This window comes from Hylobates moloch, unplaced genomic scaffold (genome assembly GCF_009828535.3).
Source record: "Hylobates moloch isolate HMO894 unplaced genomic scaffold, HMol_V3 SCAFFOLD_21, whole genome shotgun sequence".
In the NCBI taxonomy this organism is placed as follows: Eukaryota; Metazoa; Chordata; class Mammalia; order Primates; family Hylobatidae; genus Hylobates; species Hylobates moloch.
The window spans coordinates 33,149,419-33,169,019 of record NW_026652296.1 but is presented as its reverse complement, the minus strand read 5'-3'; the positions used below and the strand labels follow the sequence as shown (position 1 = coordinate 33,169,019).

The window sequence follows — 19,601 nt, the reverse complement described above, 5'->3', positions numbered from 1 at the left end:
CCCACCGCCTCACCCCACCACGCCGCGGTCCTCAAAGAACCTTCCCAGCGGTTCTCTACTCCTCTCCGGAGTAGAGGCCCTCTGAGACCGACGGGGAGTGGCGGCTCGGGCCGGTCATCTGAGGGGCCGCACGGATTCCCTCCTCCGCCCAGCTCCACCCCTCGAGCGGCGGCGGTCCGGGAGTGGCGTCCCGGCTCCCCCAGGGCGCACGCCGTCGGGGCCCCTGGCCAGGCTCCGAGTGGGGTTGGCGGGGAGGGGAGGCGGGAGCGAGGGCGGGCGGTGGGGGGTGGGGGCGGGAAGGTCCGAAGGCGAAGCCTGGGGCTGCACTGGGCGTGGATCGGCCGCAATCCAGCCCGGGCGGAGCCGGAGCTGCGAGCCGCTGCCTAGAGGCCGAGGAGCTCACAGCTATGGGCTGGAGGCCCCGGAGAGCTCGGGGGACCCGGTTGCTGCTGCTGCTACTACTGCTGCTGCTCTGGCCAGTGCCGAGCGCCGGGGTGCTTCAAGGTGAGGACGCGGGCGGGGTGCGCCCTGAGGGGCAGGCTAGGCGAGGAGGTGGTGGCGGGGATGGGTTCTGCTCAGAACCCGGGTCAGCGCGCGGAGGGTCTCACAGCCCCGGGACCATATGGCCAGTAGGTCAGGGCGTGGGGACGGTTTGCGGGGGTCTCCGTGGGACCTGCCCAGGGACGCTCAAGTGTGCTTGAGCTGGCCTCGGGCCCGGCCTTGCCCACACTGCCCGGCTGCCACTCCGCTGGCAAAGCAGAGGGCATGGTCCCCTCCCCCTCGAGGGCAGCCCAGCCCCCAGCCCCCAGCCCCCAGCCCGTAACCCCCTCTGCCTGGATTCTCGCTCTCACAACCAGCTCCCATCCGCCGGCCACCGTGTGACCCGCTCCTGCACCTCCACCCCTTAGGACTCAGCGGGGCTCCATCCTGCAGGAAGCCCCCATGCCAAAGAGTCCCCCAGAGTCCCTGCTTTGCTCTCAGGCTGCAGAACTAGCTGTGGCCTCCGCCCTGCCCACCCCTCGTCCCTCCTCCCAGGGCGGCAGGGCAGTGTGTATGTTGTTTATATTGTTGCCTTGTTTGGTGAGATAGAGAAGGGCCTCTCCAGACAGAAGGTGTCTGTTTAGCAGTGCTCTGGGAAGACTGCAGCTGTCTCCTCGGGGTAACCCCTCCAAACAAAGATGTTAAGATGGGGCTGGAACAACCTCTGCAAGCGGGTGGGAGGATTAGCCAGTCCTGCACAGCAAGTGCCTGGCCGGGGACAGGGAGGGCAACCAGGGAGGAGGCATGCGGGGCTGGGCAGGGCTATGCAGTCTGGGCCGTGGCTTCCACAGCACTGTGTGGGGACCAAACAGGTACAGGTGCCTGGTCTGTTCTGGCCCCAGGGGAGGGTCCTAGGCGGTCCACTGCTCCCTCCCCTCTGAGCCCTATCCTGGGGCCAGAGGAGGCGATGGGACCCCTGGGAGAGGGGGGTCTATGTGCCCTATACCAACCTGGCTCCCTCGGGTTCCACTCCCATCCACCTGGTCACTGGAGCTCCAGCTCTGCCCCTCTCTCCCTCATTGGGGTCAGGGTGCCCGTGGCCAGCACATGTGTGCAACACCATGTGGAGAGCACCCACACCCACACTGCACCCACACCACACCTGTGCCTGGGCCCACCCTACCTCCTCCCCACACCCTTAGAGGCCTAGGAGCAGCAAAGCTTGGTTCTCTACTCTCAGTTAAGTGCTCTCTGGGCTGAGAGACCTCCCCTCCTTCCCCTCCTCCAGATCCACTCAGAGCCCTCCCTGCACTGGCCCCTCTAGCCTCCTTTCCAAGGTGGCAGACTCCTCTCGGCCCTCATCTGCCTGATGGCAATTCACTCATCCAATCAAGGAGGGCTTCTTGGAGGAAGGATCTTTGATGTTTGTAGTCTGGGAGAGAAGGTGGAGGAGAAAAAAGGAGTTGGGGTGGCCTAGCAGGAGCTGAGTCACTTCCACAGGCAGCCATCAGCCCAGCAGGACTGAGGCCAGGGCTGCCTGGGGACAGGGGCTGTCTGTTCTGGGAGCTGGGACTGGGTACTGGAGGAAGTATCTTTGATGTTTGTAGTCTGGGAGAGAAGGTGGAGGAGAAAAAAGGAGTTGGGGTGGCCTAGCAGGAGCTGAGTCACTTCCACAGGCAGCCATCAGCCCAGCAGGACTGAGGCCAGGGCTGCCTGGGGACAGGGGCTGTCTGTTCTGGGAGCTGGGACTGGGTACCGGAGGAAGGAGGGCTGCTGCAGGCTCTGGGGGACTGGGACCTGGCTCCTGCAGGGCGGGCCTGTGAGAGTGGTTGGGGCCAGTCGGGGGCTGGGAGCATTCCAGGGGAGCCTTCCAGGCGCCCTCTGAGTAATGCTTGGCTCTGGGATTCCTCCTAGAGCCCCGTTAGGCACACCCGGCCAGGGAGCACCAAGGCTCCATCCGGAAGCCTCCCCTCCCCTTGAAGAGATGAGGAAGGTCCTTCTGGGCCAGGGTACCAAAACCCTGCCACCAGACAGAGTCCCCGAGGGAGCTCCAGGCAAGGTGGACCTCGCAAGGCAACATCTGGCTGTTGTTTTTCTCAGATGATGGGGAGGCACAGGCGTCCTCTCTTCGTAGATCTCTCACCCTAAAAGCATCTGCTGCCCATCTAAGAATCCCTGAGGCTGCCTCCCTCTTCCCTTCCCCTCTGCCACTGGCGGCCTTGGCCTCTTCCTTGTGATCGCCTAGCCCAAGCCTGCCCCCCCGAAAAAGGTCAGGGGACTCCCGTGTCCCCAGCTGAGCTGTCCCTTCCCAGCCTTCTCTTTTCCTCCTCCTTGGTAGCTCCTCAGATCCAAGGATGCCCACAGGTGTCCCTCCTCCTCCAGGCTGAGCCCACGCGTGTTGAAGATGAAGTCTGCCCTGAAAGGCCTCCCATGCCTCCCCGGGGATGTCCTCTAACCCCCTGCCTCTGCTTTGTCCCATGCCCCTGTGTTCCTCAGGTCCCCCTCACCCTGTGCTCTGTCTTCACTCCAGGACATATCCCTGGGCAGCCAGTCACCCCCCACTGGGTCCTGGATGGACGACCCTGGCACGCCGTCAGCCTGGAGGAGCCGGTCAGTTCCATGTCACCTCGTCCTCCACAGGGGCCCTGAACCTCCCAGCCCTTTTGTCTCTCCCTACATTACAACTTCTAGTTTTGCTGGGGTCCCTAGAACCACCAAGTCACTACTCCTGTAGGCCCCTGCCTCCCCCGCCCCTCAAGTGGGCAGAAGAGGGCACTGGGGGTTGGACATCTAGATCTCGTGAGCCCGCACACATGGAAGTCATTTCAGCTTTCTCCGCCCCACCTCCCCCTTTCCCTCCCTCCCTGGATGATCTGGGCCACCCCCACCCCCACCAGGCAGAAATGGGTCCAGGGTTTGTGGGTCCTGAAGCTTTTCAGGAGCCTCTAGAAAAAAAAAAAAGCACCAAAAACAAAACCTTTTGCAAAGTTGACCAGAACATGTGACCCTATGGACACACTGCTGTCCCTCTCAGGGCCCTGCCACTGAAGGCCTGAACCTTCAGCCTCACTGGCTCCTGCGGAATCCACTTCTAGTGTGGGGGGGCAGTGGTCACTCTCCTGGTGACCCCCAGATGTAAGACCACCCCATGTGCTTCTGCAGGACGCTCTTGCCCAGCCTCTTCCCAATCCCGCCCTTCACACGCTTCCAGAATAACCATGACCCATCTGTTTGTGCCATAATATCTGTGCTGCAAACTAAGAGGGCAGTAGCCTTGATTTGCCCATTTTACAGAGGGGCAAACGGAAGCCCAGAGAGGTTAGGGAATTGTCCATGGTCACACAGCTCTTTAGGCTGGGAGCCTGAGACTCACTAAGGTCTGAATGATTTTAAACCATTGGCTACACCCCTGCCCCTCCTAGAGAGCCCTGTTTGTTTGGAATTTTCAGCCCTACTGTCCAAACCCAGCAAGAGGGAACGCAGGGAGCATTGCCATGAAGGCTGGGAGGCCCCCAGAGACCCAGCAGCTCCCAACCTAGGGCCCTCACTGGGATCCCCTAGGCCCATAAGGCCCCCATTCCACTGGTCAAGCACAGCACTGGCCTGAGCTTTGAGACTGCCCTCCCCATCTTCAGGAGGGGAAGGCTGGACACACACTGGGGTCACTCTGCCTCAAGAGGAGAGCCCCAAAGGGGCTCTGCTTCCTCCAACTGTGGGGGCCCCTGCCCCCAGGAAGCCTGCCAAGATGGTACAGAAGAAAGAGTAGAGGCTGGGTATCCCCTCCAACAGGCAGGAAACACTCACATTTCGAGATGAGGGGTATATATCGAGGGGCAGGGTATCAGGAGGGCAAGAGTAAAGACGGCAGGGGCTGCAGAGGAACAGGGACCTCGAGTATGGCCTTCCATCTGGGACACCGCCTTTCTCCCAGTGCAGACCTTTCCCCAGTAAAGCAAGTGGCATTCCAGCCACGTGAACTCATGCTGGAGGCCTTGTGGGGCCTGTGGCCAGAGAGGCAAGGGCCATCTGCCCCCCACTTGCAAAGGAAGAACTCCCTCCAAAGACTCTGAGACCCTCGGACAGGGCCCCAGCCCAGTGCATTTTTGGAGAAAAGGAGTCGGGGATTAAACATTCCGAAGGCACAGCAGCCTCCCAGGAAGCTCCTGGGTCGGCTCCAACTCTGGGCCCCCAGCCAGGCTGAGTGGACAAGGGGGAAGTGGGGTGTTCCCACAGGGTGGGAGACGCCAAGAGGGTGGGAGAAGGAGAGAGGGCTGGCTGGCCAAGCCAGCCTCCTGACACCTAGCTGAGAGCCAATGTGCTCTCTTGGCTGGAATGGTGTCCATGTTTACTTCATGGGTCCAGTGAAGCAGGTGTCAGAGCAGGAGGGACGGGGGCTGCTGGAGGCCCAGGAAAACTTTGGAAGAGGGAGCAGTTTGCCAAAATTGGAAGTGGAGGAGTAAAGTTCGAATTCTATAGGGAATGAGCGGCAGCTCATTTGGAAACAAGCCTCAGGTAGAAGAGGCTCTGAGGAGGCCCTGACCGTGGCTACCCGATGCCCCCATGATGTCCTCAGCACCCCTCTGTCTTCCCCTGCTTTTGATGTCCCTTCTGGGCATGAAAGAAGAGGGCGGGCCAGGGGAGGGGCACCTTTCTGGGACTTCTGGTCTCTAGGGAGGATGTTGGTGTGCCTGGCAGGCGGTGCCATGCCCTTCCAAGTGGCTGTTGTCAGGACTGCAAACATCGGAGTTTGGGAACATCTTTGTATGTTCTCACCTCCTCCATGCCCTCCATAGTATGTGGGGAGTCCTGCTGACTCCCCAGCCCATGTTCTCCCCAAGAACTTCCTCCCCAGCCAGCTCCACAGGCCACCTACTCCCTGGCAGGCAGGAGGCTTGGAGGCCACCATCTCAGCTCCACACTCTTTCTTGCCCAGGTCTCGAAGCCAGATGTGGGGCTGGTGGCCCTGGAGGCTGAAGGCCAGGAGCTCCTGCTTGAGCTGGAGAAGAACCAGTGAGTGCCAGGCTGGGGTAGGGCTGGGAGGAGAGGATCAGTGTTGGGGGGCAGGGACTGACACGGATCTGTGCGGGTGGTTGGATGGGCAGAGGACCCCAGAGAGGGTGCAGATGACAGGGAGAGTCACGCAGGCCCGTGGCTGGCACCCTGGAGGCTGAAGAGGACCGCTGAGGCTGTTAGCCCCGCTGTGGGGCACATCCGCCCTCCCAACCCCAGGAGGGGGGGGCTTGTCAGCTCCCTGCTGGAGATGAGTGAGCACCACCTAGTGGACATTTGCAAGATACGCTGAGTCTAAAGAAATCCTAGAGGGATCCCAAAGATGAGCCAGCACTCCAGGCTAAGGGAATGGCAGGGACAAAGATGCGGTGGCTTTGGGAGGCCGAGGCGGGCGGCTCACCTGAGGTAAGGAGTTTGAGACCAGCCTGGCCAACATGGTGAAACCCCGTCTCTACTAAAAATACAAAAAATTAGCCGGGCGTGGTGGCGGCGCCTGTAATCCCAGCTACTTAAGGGGTTGAGACGGGAGAATTGCTTGAACCCGACACATGCACACGTATGTTTATTGCGGCACTATTCACAATAGCAAAGAGTTGGAACCAACCCAAATGTCCAACAACAATAGACTGGTTTAAGAAAATGTGGCACATATACACCATGGAATACGATGCAGCCATAAAAAATGATGAGTTCGTGTCCTTTGTAGGGACATGGATGAAACTGGAAAACATCATTCTCAGTAAACTATCGCAAGGACAAAAAACCAAACACCGCATGTTCTCACTCATAGGTGGGAATTGAACAATGAGATCTCATGGACACAGGAAGGGGAACATCACACTCCGGGGACTGTTGTGGGGTGGGGGGAGGGGGGAGGGACAGCATTAGGAGATATACCTAATGCTAAATGACGAGTTAATGGGTGCAGGAAATCAACATGGCACATGGATACATATGTAACAAACCTGCACATTGTGCACATGTACCCTAAAACCTAAAGTATAAAAAAAAAAAAAAAAAGAATTGCTTGAACCCCGGAGGCAGAGGTTGTGGTGAGCCAAGATCACACCCCTGCACCACTCCGGCCTGGGCAAAGAGTGAGACTCCGTCTCAAAAAAAGAGGAAAAAAAAAAAAAGAAAAGAAAAAAGAAAAAGATGCAGTGGCAACACTTGGGGGCAGCAGTTTGTCTGACCTGCCTGGAAGGTCTCCATCTACTGGGAGGGGAGCGGGGGGAATGAATTTGGGGAGTCCCAGGATGGCCAGATCACAGAAGGCCATTTTAGTGCTCAGTGTCCTGGACCATCCCGAGCCAAAGATTTTGAGCTGGGGAAGGGACAGGCAGACCTGTGCTCAGGAAGGTGCCTTGGGCTGAGTGGGGTGGGTGTCCGAGTTGGAGCGCAGGCTCTTAAAACCACCCAGATTATGTTATCAATATATATCACCTACTGAGTGCTTGTTTGATCACAGGCGCTGTTCTGAGCACTTGACACGTATTTTATTCTCCCTTGTGGAGTCGGATGGACCGGAAACAAACTCTAGTTCCACTGTGCCCAAGCATATTTTCCCTGGGGCGAACGTCCCTACCCTTTCAATGGGGCGGTCACATCACCTACCTCCTAGGGTGGTGCGTGTGTGTGGAGCAGGGGTGGGGGCAGAGCTGGGGCAGGTGGTGGAATGCCTGGGAGGTGGGAAGCAGCCATCATTAGGGGGTGGTCTGGAGGTAATGAGGCCAAGGTGAGGTTGGGGTAAAGGATTTTCTTTAAAGAAGAGAGATTGACTTATGATTGATCCATCCATGTGGGAAGGATCCTGTTGAGATGGAGCCTGAAAATGGAATGATTACCGGAGTGGGTGTGGAGAAGGCGGGGAGGGTGGAAGCAGCGTGGACAGGTGGCGATTCTGTTTTCTCTGGAGGCAGGGGGTGAGCATCAATCACTGAAGGACAGGTGGGAGGTATGTAGGGTCTAGAAGTCTGAGGAAAATATTTCAAGGATCTAGGGCAGGTGGGGGCAAGAGGGTTGACCAGATGCCCAACAAAGGAGGGCAGCAGTCAGGGGAACCTGGGGAGGTCACTGCATTTCCCCAACTCCAAGTCCCTTTCCTCGGCAGTGTCTCCTGACTCCTCCCTTCCCGACCCGTGGATCCTGCTGCCTGCTGCAGGTCCCCTGGGAACCACAAACTCTTCCCCTATTCCCACTCCTCCCTGGCATCCTCCCTGGTGCTTCCCATATTCACGCCTCCCACAACTAAGCCATCACCAAGGCTCCTTTCTCTAGCCCCAAGAGTTTCTGATCTGAGCAAGTCACCATTGCTCCTGTCCCTTCCCTAAGACACACTGTGAGTGCCTCACTCATAAAGCTGCTCCATTAGCAGTTAGGGAGGAAGGCTGGGAGACATCCTGGAGGAGGCAGGAGGAAGCTGAATTCAGTGCTCCCTGTTAACACCCCCTCTCAGCAGGCTGCTGGCCCCAGGATACATAGAAACTCACTACGGCCCAGATGGGCAGCCAGTGGTGCTGGCCCCCAACCACACGGTGAGATGCTTCCATGGGCTCTGGGATGCACCCCCATAGGTACCCCCCACCATTCCTACCCCTACTCTTCCTTGCATTCCTAAGGGGAGGTCGGAGCTAGCCCCTACCACACATTCCGTCTTGCCCCTCTTGCTCCAGCCCTGGCTGAGATTTGGGGCTGGCCCCTTCCTCCCTAGGATCATTGCCACTACCAAGGGCGAGTAAGGGGCTTCCCCGACTCCTGGGTAGTCCTCTGCACCTGCTCTGGGATGAGGTGAGCTCGGGGAGAGGAGGCTGGGCCTGGGATGGGGAAAGGGCTCCCTCACACCCGCTCCTACCCCTCTGCACTCTAGTGGCCTGATCACCCTCAGCAGCAATGCCAGCTATTATCTGCGTCCCTGGCCACCCCAGGGCTCCAAGGACTTCTCAACCCACAAGATCTTCCGGATGCAGCAGCTGCTCACCTGGAAAGGAGCCTGTGGCCACAGGGATCCTGGGGACAAAGCGGGCATGACCAGCCTTCCTGGTGCTCCCCAGAGCAGGGTCAGGGGCATCGAGCGGATGGGAGTGGGAATGCTGTATCTGTAGCCCTCCAAATCAGAAGAGACAGGAATTCACAGGCCTCAAGTCCCAGTATTTTTACTGGAGTCTGAAGAAACAAGTTCCAGAAAACATGTTAAACTTCCTTCTGGGAGCTGGGGTTGGTGGTCAGGGCTTAAGCCCAGCAGCTTCCACTCAGAGTCCCCATTTGCCCCTCCGCAGGACAGGCGAGAAGCGCGCAGAACCCGGAAGTACCTGGAACTGTACATTGTGGCAGACCACGCCCTGGTGAGGACAGACCCCAGGGGTTGGCGGGGTCTGGGATGGGGCCAGCTCAGCCCCTCAAGCCACCGGGATTTCTGCCTTCCCAGTTCTTGACTCGGCACCGAAACTTGAACTACACCAAACAGCGTCTCCTGGAAGTCGCCAACTACGTGGACCAGGTTGGGGGCGGCGGGGAGACAGCGGTGATGGGGGTGGCGGCGGCAGGACAGGCAGGTGCTAGTGGGGTTTGGGGAAGAGGAAGGGCGCCCCGCGAAGGACGACCGGCGCGATGGGGCGCCCTGTCCCGGCTTCAGCCCCGCCTCGCCCTCAGCTTCTCAGGACTCTGGACATTCAGGTGGTGCTGACCGGCCTGGAAGTGTGGACCGAGCGGGACCGCAGCCGAGTCACGCAGGACGCCAACGCCACGCTCTGGGCCTTCCTGCAGTGGCGCCGGGGACTGTGGGCGCAGCGGCCCCACGACTCCGCGCAGCTGCTCACGTGGGTGCCTCTGACCCGGACGCGGGTACGGGGCGGGGCGGCCTCACCTCTCGGCCCCGCCTGGTCACGCCGCGCTCTGCCCCCAGGGGCCGCACCTTCCAGGGCGCCACAGTGGGCCTGGCGCCCGTCGAGGGCATGTGCCGCGCCGAGAGCTCGGGAGGCGTGAGCACGGTGAGCCCCGCGGGCGGGAGCGAGGGGAGAGACAGGAGACTCTACGGCCGCAGTGACCGCCCCCCCCCCGGCCCCCCAGGACCACTCGGAGCTCCCCATTGGCGCCGCAGCCACCATGGCCCATGAGATCGGCCACAGCCTCGGCCTCAGCCACGACCCCGACGGCTGCTGCGTGGAGGCTGCGGCCGAGTCCGGAGGCTGCGTCATGGCTGCGGCCACCGGGTACGCGGGTTGGGGGTCGGGGCTGTGGCGGGGCGGCTAGTCCTGGGGACTTCCTCCGCTGCGTTTCTTTGGTCGTCCCTCAGTTTCCTCTTCTGTAAAATGGGGATAATGATCATAGTGTCCGCTTCAGGGTGGTTTATGAGGCTTAAAGGGAAGAAGCTCAGGCAAAGTGGATTCTCAACGGTATGAAGATTATTTTCCGAGTAACCTGGCGAGGTTACTCCTACACCAGGAGGAGCACCGTCCGGTCGCGATTCCACCTTGGGTCCCGGGCTGCCCACTCTTGGGGCCACACCATCCCCCGTCCCGCTTGCTGTGTGACTTTGCGCGGGTTACTTCCCCTCTCTGGGCTCTGCCTCTAGAGGATTTGAGCCTCCCATCGCTCAGGCGTGTCTGCGCATCTGGCGGCTGTAGCCAAGCCCAGGGGTGGGGATCGGAGAAGCGCGGGGGTGGGGGGACTGTCCATCCATGCCCAATGCCCTCCCCGTGCCGGTAGGCACCCGTTTCCGCGCGTGTTCAGCGCCTGCAGCCGCCGCCAGCTGCGCGCCTTCTTCCGCAAGGGGGGCGGCGCGTGCCTCTCCAATGCCCCGGACCCCGGACTCCCGGTGCCTCCGGCGCTCTGCGGGAACGGCTTCGTGGAGGCGGGCGTGGAGTGTGACTGCGGCTCTGGCCAGGTTAAGTCGGCTCGCCCGGCCCCCACTCGCCCTCTCCGCCCAGGTCTGGGGCGCTGCGCCGTCACCTGGTCCCTTCTTGCCTTTCTGGTCCCAGGAGTGCCGCGACCTCTGCTGCTTTGCTCACAACTGCTCGCTGCGCCCGGGGGCCCAGTGCGCCCACGGGGACTGCTGCACGCACTGCCTGGTGAGGGCATGGAAGGTTCAGGGTGAGGGTTTCGGGGCGCTTAGGAGCCGGCCTGTTGGCCTTAGCTAATTGGTGCCCTCAGGTTCCCCCTCTGGGTGCTGGGCGTGGATCCGCCTGGCTCCCCCAGCTCCCAGCCGTGCTCTCGGCATGGACTTCTCACTGCCCGTGGCCTCTCTCTGCCTTCCCCACCATCCGTCACCTGCGCAGCTGAAGCCGGCTGGAGCGCTGTGCCGCCAGGCCATGGGTGACTGTGACCTCCCTGAGTTCTGCACGGGCACCTCCTCCCACTGTCCCCCGGACGTTTACCTACTGGACGGCTCACCCTGTGCCAGGGGCAGTGGCTACTGCTGGGATGGAGCATGTCCCACGCTGGAGCAGCAGTGCCAGCAGCTCTGGGGGCCTGGTGAGAGGTCACTAGCACCCTTGCACCCTGCCCCCCATCCTCTGGTGGAGCCAGTTTTCTACTGTGGGGAAGATGGGCAGGGGAAACTGAGGCCCGCTGAGCGCGGCCCCCCTCCGAGCTGCCCCCAGCTTGGCCCATGCTTCCTCAGGCTCCCATCCAGCTCCCGAGGCCTGTTTCCAGGTGGTGAACTCTGCGGGAGATGCCCATGGAAACTGCGGCCAGGACAGCGAGGGCCACTTCCTGCCCTGTGCAGGGAGGTAAGGAGTGGAGCTGAGTGGAGGGAGCAGAAGCTATGGAGTAGGTTTGGGGAAGGGGGGTACTGCAGCTGTCGGCCCCCCTCTGCTTCCTCCCCAGGGATGCCCTGTGTGGGAAGCTGCAGTGCCAGGGCGGAAAGCCCAGCCTGCTTGCACCACACATGGTGCCAGTGGACTCCATCGTTCACCTAGATGGTCATGAAGTGACCTGTCGGGGAGCCTTGGCACTCCCCAGTGCCCAGCTGGACCTGCTTGGCCTGGGCCTGGTAGAGCCAGGCACCCAGTGTGGACCTAGAATGGTGAGCTCTGCCCACCCGACCCCTCCTTGCCATTTGAATCCCGCAGGCCAGTGTCCCCCTCACTGCCTGGTGCACTGCCCGTAGGTGTGCCAGAGCAGGCGCTGCAGGAAGACTGCCTTCCAGGAGCTTCAGCGCTGCCTGACTGCCTGCCACAGCCACGGGGTGAGAGCCTGAGGAGTGGGGGTGACCTTGGGGTTCCTAATCCTACGTGACCCTCCTTCTCTTCTCTTCTCTGCAGGTTTGCAATAGCAACCATAACTGCCACTGTGCTCCAGGCTGGGCTCCACCCTTCTGTGACAAGCCAGGCTTTGGTGGCAGCATGGACAGTGGCCCTGTGCAGGCTGAAAGTATGCCAGTGGGGGGCATGTGGGCAGGAGCTGGGGTGGTGCACCTGCTCAGGACTCAGCCCCCCTTCCCCCAATCCCCGCAGACCATGACACCTTCCTGCTGGCCATGCTCCTCAGCGTCCTGCTGCCTCTGCTCCCAGGGGCCGGCCTGGCCTGGTGTTGCTACCGACTCCCAGGAGTCCATCTGCAGCGATGCAGCTGGGGCTGCAGGAGGGACCCTGCGTGCAGTGGGTAGGCTCCGAGCGCCTGCTTCCTGAGCCTACTCCTGCGGTTCCCCTCCTCAGAGCTCTGCTGGGGCTGTGGGAGCTGGGGCAGGCCCTCAGCCTTGCCCCCAGGTGCAGACAGCAGCCCCAGAAGCCATGGAAAGAAGTAGTTTTGAACAGGAGGTTCCAGTGGCCTCCCAGTCAAGCAAGGGGGTGGATCCCTGCCCCACCACCAGCACCGCAAGGCATGGCCCTCTGCCTCCCAGTACAGCTCCTCTTGTCCACTCTCCTGCTTCTCCCACCAGCTGGCTGCCTCACTCTTGACTTCGCCCTGTTTTCCCCTGGCTCAGATTGCAGTCCCTGTACCGTGCTGCCCCCGGAGGCCTGTCCAGCCTCTGTCTCACGAGTTTTCAGCCCTTTGCCACTTCCTCTGCCCAAATCACCTCTGTCACCCCCTTGAAGTTCCCAAATGCTGGGCCCAGCACATCTTTTCACTCCATACCACTGGTCAGCTACGGCGCTGGCTGCCCCTGTGCCAGGGCCCTGCCTTAACCCAGTTCTCTGTGACCTGGGTGGTGGCGGAGGGGGGAGTCACATAATACTAAGCATGGCTGTCCTAGGACTCACCCTGCACCAGGGCCCTAGGCAGGGCAGGCACTCTGTGGTCATGTCTGACGTAAGCTGATCTTGGGAGTGCTCCAGGCAAGCCAAGGGAGATGGCATGATTTGGGCCAGAGATAGGGGCAGAGGGCATAACAGACAGGGGCAGGGCACCACCTGGCCCCGGGTGGCAGCTAAGAGGAGGCTGACACAGTGAGTCGTAATTGAGGGTCTGTGGGCAGAGGAGCAAGGTGGCCAGAGCCTGGCGTGTCAGCACGGAGGGGGTGCTGCAGAGGGCGGCGGCTGCTTCTTATCCCCAGGCGGGAGTCTTAGGACAGGGGAGAATGTTTTGAAGGAACATCACTGGAAATGACAAGGCCCTGGGAGATGGGATGGGGACAGTCAAAGATGGCTTGGAATCATCAAGGGCAGCAGGGTACCCAGGGACAAGGAGAGCAGACATAGCTGCCGAAGGGGCGGACGTCCAAGGTTCTTTGGAAGCTGAGCGATGCCAGAATCTGGAGAGTGCCAGGGTGCTGGGTGGTGCCAGAGCCTGGAGGAAATGTTAGGACTAGAGAGAGGAGGTGCCAGCCGAGGGTATGAAGCTCACTTGGAGCCTGGATCCCAAGGCTTCCCTGAAGAGGGAGAGGAAGGGAGCTGAGAGGGTGACTTGGAGCAGATGGGTGCCCCAAGAAACTCAGTAAACGCAGAACTCCCTGGGCTGGACACCATGCTGTGGGGAGGCAATAACCCACTCAGGATCACTGTGCCAACCTCCTGGACTCTTATCACGTTGCTCAGGCCCAAAGATGGCCCACACAGGGACCACCCCCTGGGTGGCGATCACCCCATGGAGTTGGGCCCCACAGCCACTGGACAGCCCTGGCCCCTGGGTGAGTGAGGCACCAGGGGGAGGTGGAGAGGGAAGGGAGAAGGGAAGGGCTCATGCCTCCTGCCTCCTTCCAGATGGGCAGCACCCAGTCACCTTGAGTCCCCTGTGCCCCACCCCAGCCCCAGGGTCTCCTGCTGACCATATTCACAACATTTACCCTCTACCATTGCTCCCAGACTCTGAGAACTCTCATGAGCCCAGCAGCCACCCTGAGAAGCCTCTGCCGGCAGTCTCACCTGACCCCCAAGGTAGGCAGGGACCTGGATTCAAAGTCTCCCCCTCTCATCACCCACCCTCCCACCTCTCCCACCCCTCAGTTTGCTGCCCCCAATCAGGTTTCTGGGCTCAGGTTATTATGGAAATGAGTTTACGACCTCTTGGTTATCATGGAGACCAGGATGCTGGAAGCTCCTGGGCTGGGGAGGGAGAAGCTGTGGCTTTTCCTGGATCATTGGTCCTCACTGAGTGAGGATGGACTCCCTGCCACACAGCTTGCAGCCTGGGGCCCCAGTCTTTAGGGGACAACATATCCTCCTTGTTCGCAGCAGATCAAGTCCAGATGCCAAGATCCTGCCTCTGGTGAGAGGTAGCTCCTAAAATGAACAGATTTAAAGACAGGTGGCCACTGACAGCCACTCCAGGAACTTGAACTCCAGGGGCAGAGCCAGTGAATCACCGGACCTCCAGTACCTTCAGGCAGCTTGGAAATTTCTTCCCCGAGTGGAGCTCTGACCCACCCACTCCAGGAACCCAGAGCCACATTAGAAGCTCCTGAGGGCTTGGGGACACTGCTGGGCACACTCTCCAGCTCAATAAACCATCAGTCCCAGAAGCAAACGTCACACAGCCCCTGACCTCCCTCACCAGTGGAGGCTGGGTAGTGCTGGCCACCCCAAAAGGGCTCTGTCCTGGGAGCCTGGTGTGTCTCCTACATGCAATTTCCACAGACCCAGCTCTGTGGAGGGCATGACTGCTGGCCAGAAGCTAGAGGTCCTGGGGCCCTATGGTTCGACTGGGTCCACACTCCCCTGGAGCCTGGCCTCTGCAAACAAACATAATTTTGGGGACCTTCCTTCCTGTTTCTTCCCACATGTCTTCTCCCCTAGGTGGTTCCTGAGCCCCCACCCCCAATCCCAGTGCTGCACCTGAGGTTCTGGAGCTCAGAATCTGACAGCCTCTCCCCATTCTGTGTGTGGGAGGGGACAGAGGGAACCATTTAAGATACCAAAGTAGAAGTCAAAAGAAAGACATGTTGGCTATAGGCGTGGTGGCTCATGCCTATAGTCCCAGCACTTTGGGAAGCCGGGCTAGGAGGATCACTAGAGGCCAGGAGGTCCACACCAGCCTGGGCAACATAGCAAGACCCCGTATCTACAAAAAAGTTTTAAAATTAGCTGGGCATGGTGGTGTGTACCTGTAGGCCTAGCTGCTCAGGAGGCTGAAGCAGGAGGATCACGTGAGCCTGAGTTCAACACTGCAGTGAGCTATGATGGCACCACTGCACTCCAGCCTGGGTGACGGAGCAAGACCCTGTCTCTAAAATAAATTTTAAAAAGACATATTACACTTGGACCTTGGTTAGTCTTTTCTGTATGTAAATTCAACCCTACGGGGTACCCTGAGGACCACACGGGGTGGTGGTTGGTGGGGTGGTGGCTGACGGGGTGGTGGCTGGCAGGCCGAGGCTAGATGGCAGCCAGGGCCCCAGGCATGTGTCTGGGCACATGACAGTGTTGCCTAGTTTGAACACCCTCTTTGCTCTGTCACTCCTGCCTCCTTTGGGCGTTCACATTCTCCCATTGCTTCATGCTGCTGAGTGGCCCGTATCAGCCAGCTGTTGCCGCATAACAAAACCATCCCAAAACTGAGTGCAGGGAGGCAACTTCAGCTTGGGCGCCACTCCGCAAGCCCAAGGGGCCAGGTGAGAGTGCTCTCTAAAGCCCTCTCCTGCCTCAGTTGTAGTTGCAAAATTTTAATTTATGAAGGTGACTGAATGATGACACAGAGGCCAGTGCTGTTGAAAGAAGTTATTACTCACAGTTTCCCATCATGCAGGGCCACAGTCGGGAGGCACTAGGTTTGGTCCAGGGACAGAATCAGGAGCGAGTGGAAGGCACAGGCCACAGCCCTCAGTGCCGTTTCCACTGGGGAGGCAAGGCAGGCCAGGGGAAGAGGGTAGGATTGGCATTTTGAATCATTCTGGTGGGCTTCGGGGCATGGGGTTGGGCTCTAGTTGTCTGGGTCGGTACCTGGCCCTGAGCTGGTTGAGGGCAGGGGAAATACTGGCTTGGTATGTGAGAGTTCCTTGAAGGGGGTGGTTGGTGTATGGACTCAAGATTGGTCGGTTTGTATATGAAAGGCATGAGTTGTTTCTGATCTCCAGGAATCAAGCAGTTTCTCTCCAGCCAACAAGCCCCCACCCCGAGATGCTAAACCATCATAAAATAGAGAATCTAAGGCCAGACATGGTGGCTCACGCCTGTAATCCCAGCACTTTGGGAGGCCAAGGCGGGCGAATCATTTGAGGTCAAGAGTTCGAGACCAGCCTGGCCAATGTGGCGAAACCCCATCTCTACTAAAAATACAAAAATTAGCCTGGTGTGGTGGCACGTGCCTATAATCCCAGCTACTCAGGAGGCTGCGGCAGGAGAACTGCTTGAACATGGGAGGTGGAGGTTGCAGTGAGCTGAGATCGCGCCACTGTACTCCAGCCTGGGCAACAAGAGCAAGACTCCGTCTCACAAAAAAAAAAAAAAAAAAAAAAAGAGAGAATCTAAAAATACATGTTAATATACCTCCCCCGCTCTTACCCTTCAGGAGGGGGTGTCTAGACCCCGCGGGGCTCCAGCTACAAGGGAACCTAGGGGAGGCCAACTCTGCCCTCTTGGCTATTCCTTAAGACTGCCCAGCGCCCCCTCCACCCCTTCCCCATTCAGTGGCGAACCCTGGGGAAGCCACGTGGGAAGGAAAGAGGGCTCTAAGAGGAGAGGCCCCAGTCTGGGGGAGAGGCCTGTCTGGAGCCCGGGATCACCTGGCTGTGCTGGAGAACTGGAGAAGAGAAGCTCAGTGGAAAGGAGCTGGCATGGGGCCAACAGCAGAAAAGCAGGAGGCACGCAGAAGTGACTGGGAAGCAGGAGGGCAGGCATGGACCCTGAGGCTGAGCAGGGGGTGCTGAGGGGCAGAGTGGACATCGAGCTGGGGGCAGTGAGCCCAGCTCAGCTGTGATGCCCTCTCTTTGGCCACCCAACTACCAGCTATTTGGGCTGCCCCGGGAGGGACTGGGCTTCCTCTGACACTCTGTGGCCTGCAGCCATCTGTCACGCCTTCTTCTCTCCCTCCCCCTCCCTTGACTTGTGGCACCCACAGACAGGTGGGAGAGTGCACCTGCCCTGTGTGGTCAGAGCTTGGTTTTGAGTTTCCTTCCCTCACCCCTTTCCTCCCACACGCCAAAACACAAGAGGATGTGTCAGAGGCCTGTGAACCAGAGCAACTCCATCTTGAATAGGGGCTGAGGAAAATAAGGCTGAGACCTACTGGGCTGCGTTTCCAGTTACCGCATTCTACGTCACAGGATGAGATAGGAGATACAGGTCATAAAGACCTTGCTGATAAAATAGTTTGCAGTAGACCGGGCTCGGTGGCTCATGCCTGTAATCCCAGCACTTTGGGAGGCTGAGGTGGGCAGATCACCTGAGGTCAGGAGTTCAAGACCAGGCTGGCCAACAAGGTGAAACCTCATCTCTACTAAAAATACAAAAACTAGCCAGGCATGGTGGTGTGTGCCTGTAATCCCAGCTACTCGGGAGGCTGAGGCAGGAGAATCGCTTGAACCCAGGAGGTGGAGGTTGCAGTGAGCTGAGATCGTATCACTGCACTCCAGCCTGGAGCGAGACTCCGTCTCAAAAAACAAAACAAACAAACAAAAAATCAGGTTGCAGTACAGAAGCTGGCTAAAACCCACCCAAACCAAGATGGTGATGAGAGTGACCTCTGGTCGTCCCCACTGCTACACTCCCACCAGCGCCATGACAGGTTACAGATGCCATGGCAGTATCAGGAAGTTACCATATGTGGTCTAAAAAGGGGAGACATGAACAATCCACCCCTGTTTAGCATATCATCCAGAAATAACCATAAAAATGGGCAACCAGCAGCCCTCAGGGCTGCTCTGTCTATGGAGTAGCCATTCTTTTATTCTTTTACTTTCCTAATAAACTTGCTTTCACTTTACAGACTTGTCTCAAATTCTTTCTTGCACGAGATCCAAGAACCCTCTCCTGGGGTCTGAATCTGGACCCCTTTCCGGTAACAGATGTCGTAGAGTGAAGCACAGCCACTGCAGGGGCATCTTGGTTTACATTTTGCTTCAATGGCCATGGTTAGCACAGCAGAAAGCACATCACAGTCTTCCGATTCATAAAAAACACTAGGAAATGAACCACCACAAACCACAGACAGATGTACTGAGACAGGATAGGTAGTCAAGAAAGTGACCATGTTGCGCAGCAGCAACTGTGGTGACTGTACAGTCAACCATCCTCAGCATTGGCATTGCAATTGAGCTCATTCAAGCAAAGCTATCTTCAGCGGGGACTTCTCCCTCTAGACAGCAGGCGCATTTTTATTTTACCTATCCTCAAACTGATCCTTTGCTCATTATAATAGTAAGAAACACACCCCTGTGTGGAGATTTAAGATGCTAATGAGGCCGAGCACAGTTGCTCACGTCTGTAATTCCAGCATTTTGGGAGGCAGAGGTGGGCGGATCACTTGAGGTTAGAAGTTCGAGACCAGCCTGGCCAACATGGTGAAACCTCGTCTCTACTAAAAATACAAAAATTAGCCGGGCGTGGTGGTGGGCGCCTGTAATCCCAGCTACTTGGGAGGCTGAGGCAGGAGAATCGCTTGAACCTGGGAGGTGGAGGTTGCAGTGAGCCAAGATCGTGCCACTGCACTCCAGCCTGAGCAACAGAGCAAGACATCGTTTTTGGTTTTGTTTTTGTTTTTTAAAGTCAAGACAAATCATGGTGGGGGCTTTTTTGGTTACTTTTTAAATCTCAGTGTTGAGACTTTATTTGAGACAGGGTCTTACTCTGTTGCCTAGGTTGGATGAGATTTTTAACCTCAATATTTACTTATAGAATAACTTTTTGGTTAGTCAAAACAATGCTGTGTGTGTCTCATTCTGATCAGAATAAAACATCAGACAACTCAAGAGAAACATTCTACAAAATAACTGGCCAGGATTCTTCAAAAGTGTCAAGGGTAAAGATAAGGAAAGATGAAGGAACTCCCAGACTGAGGAGAATAAGGAGACAACTGTGATGTGGGATCCTAGAATGGATCTCGGAACAGAAAAAGGGCATTAGTGGAAAAATGGGAAATGCAAAACAGTCTACAGTTTCGTTAATAGGATTGTACCGAGGTTAGTTTCCTAGCTGTAATGATTGGACTATGATTAAGTAAGATGTACCATTAGGGGAAGCTGGGTGAAGGGTGTAAGGAAAATGCTTACATTTTCCAACTTTTCTGCAAGTCTAAAATTAGTCAACAATAAGAAGTTTAAAATAGGCCAGGCATGGTGGCTCACACCGTGGACCTGTCATCCTAGCACTTTGAGAGGCCGAGGTGGGAGGATCGTTTGAGCCCAGGAGTTCAAGACCAGCCTGGGCAATAGGGCGAGACCCAAACTCTATTCAAAAATTTTTTTTTAAGTTTAAAATAAAATTATATAAAAAAGGAAAAGAAAAATGTTTCACAGCGTTCCTAGTTTAGCATGGAGAGACCAGGTCTCCCTGGGTGGTTGTCTGTGTGTTGCTGGGTGTGCGTGGTGGGGCTAGTGTGTTGGGGTCCATCTAGGTATATTCAGGCGCCAGATCCTGTGGCTCCCAGGTTTACCTGAAGGTGCAGCCTGGGGTGGAGACTTAATGAGGGCGGGGAGTTGTCGCAGCAAAGGCTCCTCCCAGGGGTATCAGCACAGACAGCTGGGTTTTCACTGTGTTCCTGCTCCAGAGGCGCTAGGAAGGGGGTGCCTATCAGGGCTCTGC

General features: G+C 58.0%; 1 protein-coding gene across 10 annotated transcripts; it reads left to right on the top strand.

Annotated features, from left to right (window-relative positions):
* Nucleotides 1-373: 373 nt before the first annotated feature.
* Nucleotides 374-15,126, top strand: ADAM33 (ADAM metallopeptidase domain 33). 10 transcript variants are annotated; one of them, XM_032143168.2, is made up of 22 exons: nt 374-504; nt 3,011-3,090; nt 5,414-5,490; nt 7,946-8,024; nt 8,201-8,277; nt 8,357-8,546; nt 8,766-8,831; nt 8,915-8,986; nt 9,139-9,305; nt 9,392-9,476; nt 9,556-9,698; nt 10,195-10,372; nt 10,467-10,556; nt 10,764-10,959; nt 11,108-11,216; nt 11,314-11,512; nt 11,597-11,674; nt 11,751-11,859; nt 11,943-12,090; nt 13,464-13,555; nt 13,731-13,802; nt 14,100-15,126. In XM_032143168.2, the coding sequence occupies exons 1-22, from the start codon at nt 408-410 to the stop codon at nt 14,135-14,137; spliced, it is 2,442 nt and encodes an 813-aa protein (XP_031999059.1). In that variant the 5' UTR covers nt 374-407; the 3' UTR covers nt 14,138-15,126. The 10 variants fall into 10 exon arrangements, 9 of the variants coding, with proteins under 9 accessions (XP_031999059.1, XP_058289168.1, XP_058289169.1 ...); XM_058433185.1 differs by having other exon boundaries at nt 397-504; nt 7,949-8,024; XM_058433186.1 differs by having other exon boundaries at nt 397-504; nt 9,163-9,305.
* Nucleotides 15,127-19,601: the final 4,475 nt, after the last annotated feature.

Bases quoted from the DNA above. Each gene is read 5' to 3' on its own strand.
- ADAM33 (XM_032143168.2), top strand. From the start codon at position 408: ATGGGCTGGAGGCCCCGGAGAGCTCGGGGGACCCGGTTGCTGCTGCTG. The intron at 8,547-8,765 runs GTCAGGGGCATC...GCCCCTCCGCAG, and splicing joins CTGGTGCTCCCCAGAGCAGG to GACAGGCGAGAAGCGCGCAG. The intron at 13,556-13,730 runs GTGAGTGAGGCA...CATTGCTCCCAG, and splicing joins TGGACAGCCCTGGCCCCTGG to ACTCTGAGAACTCTCATGAG.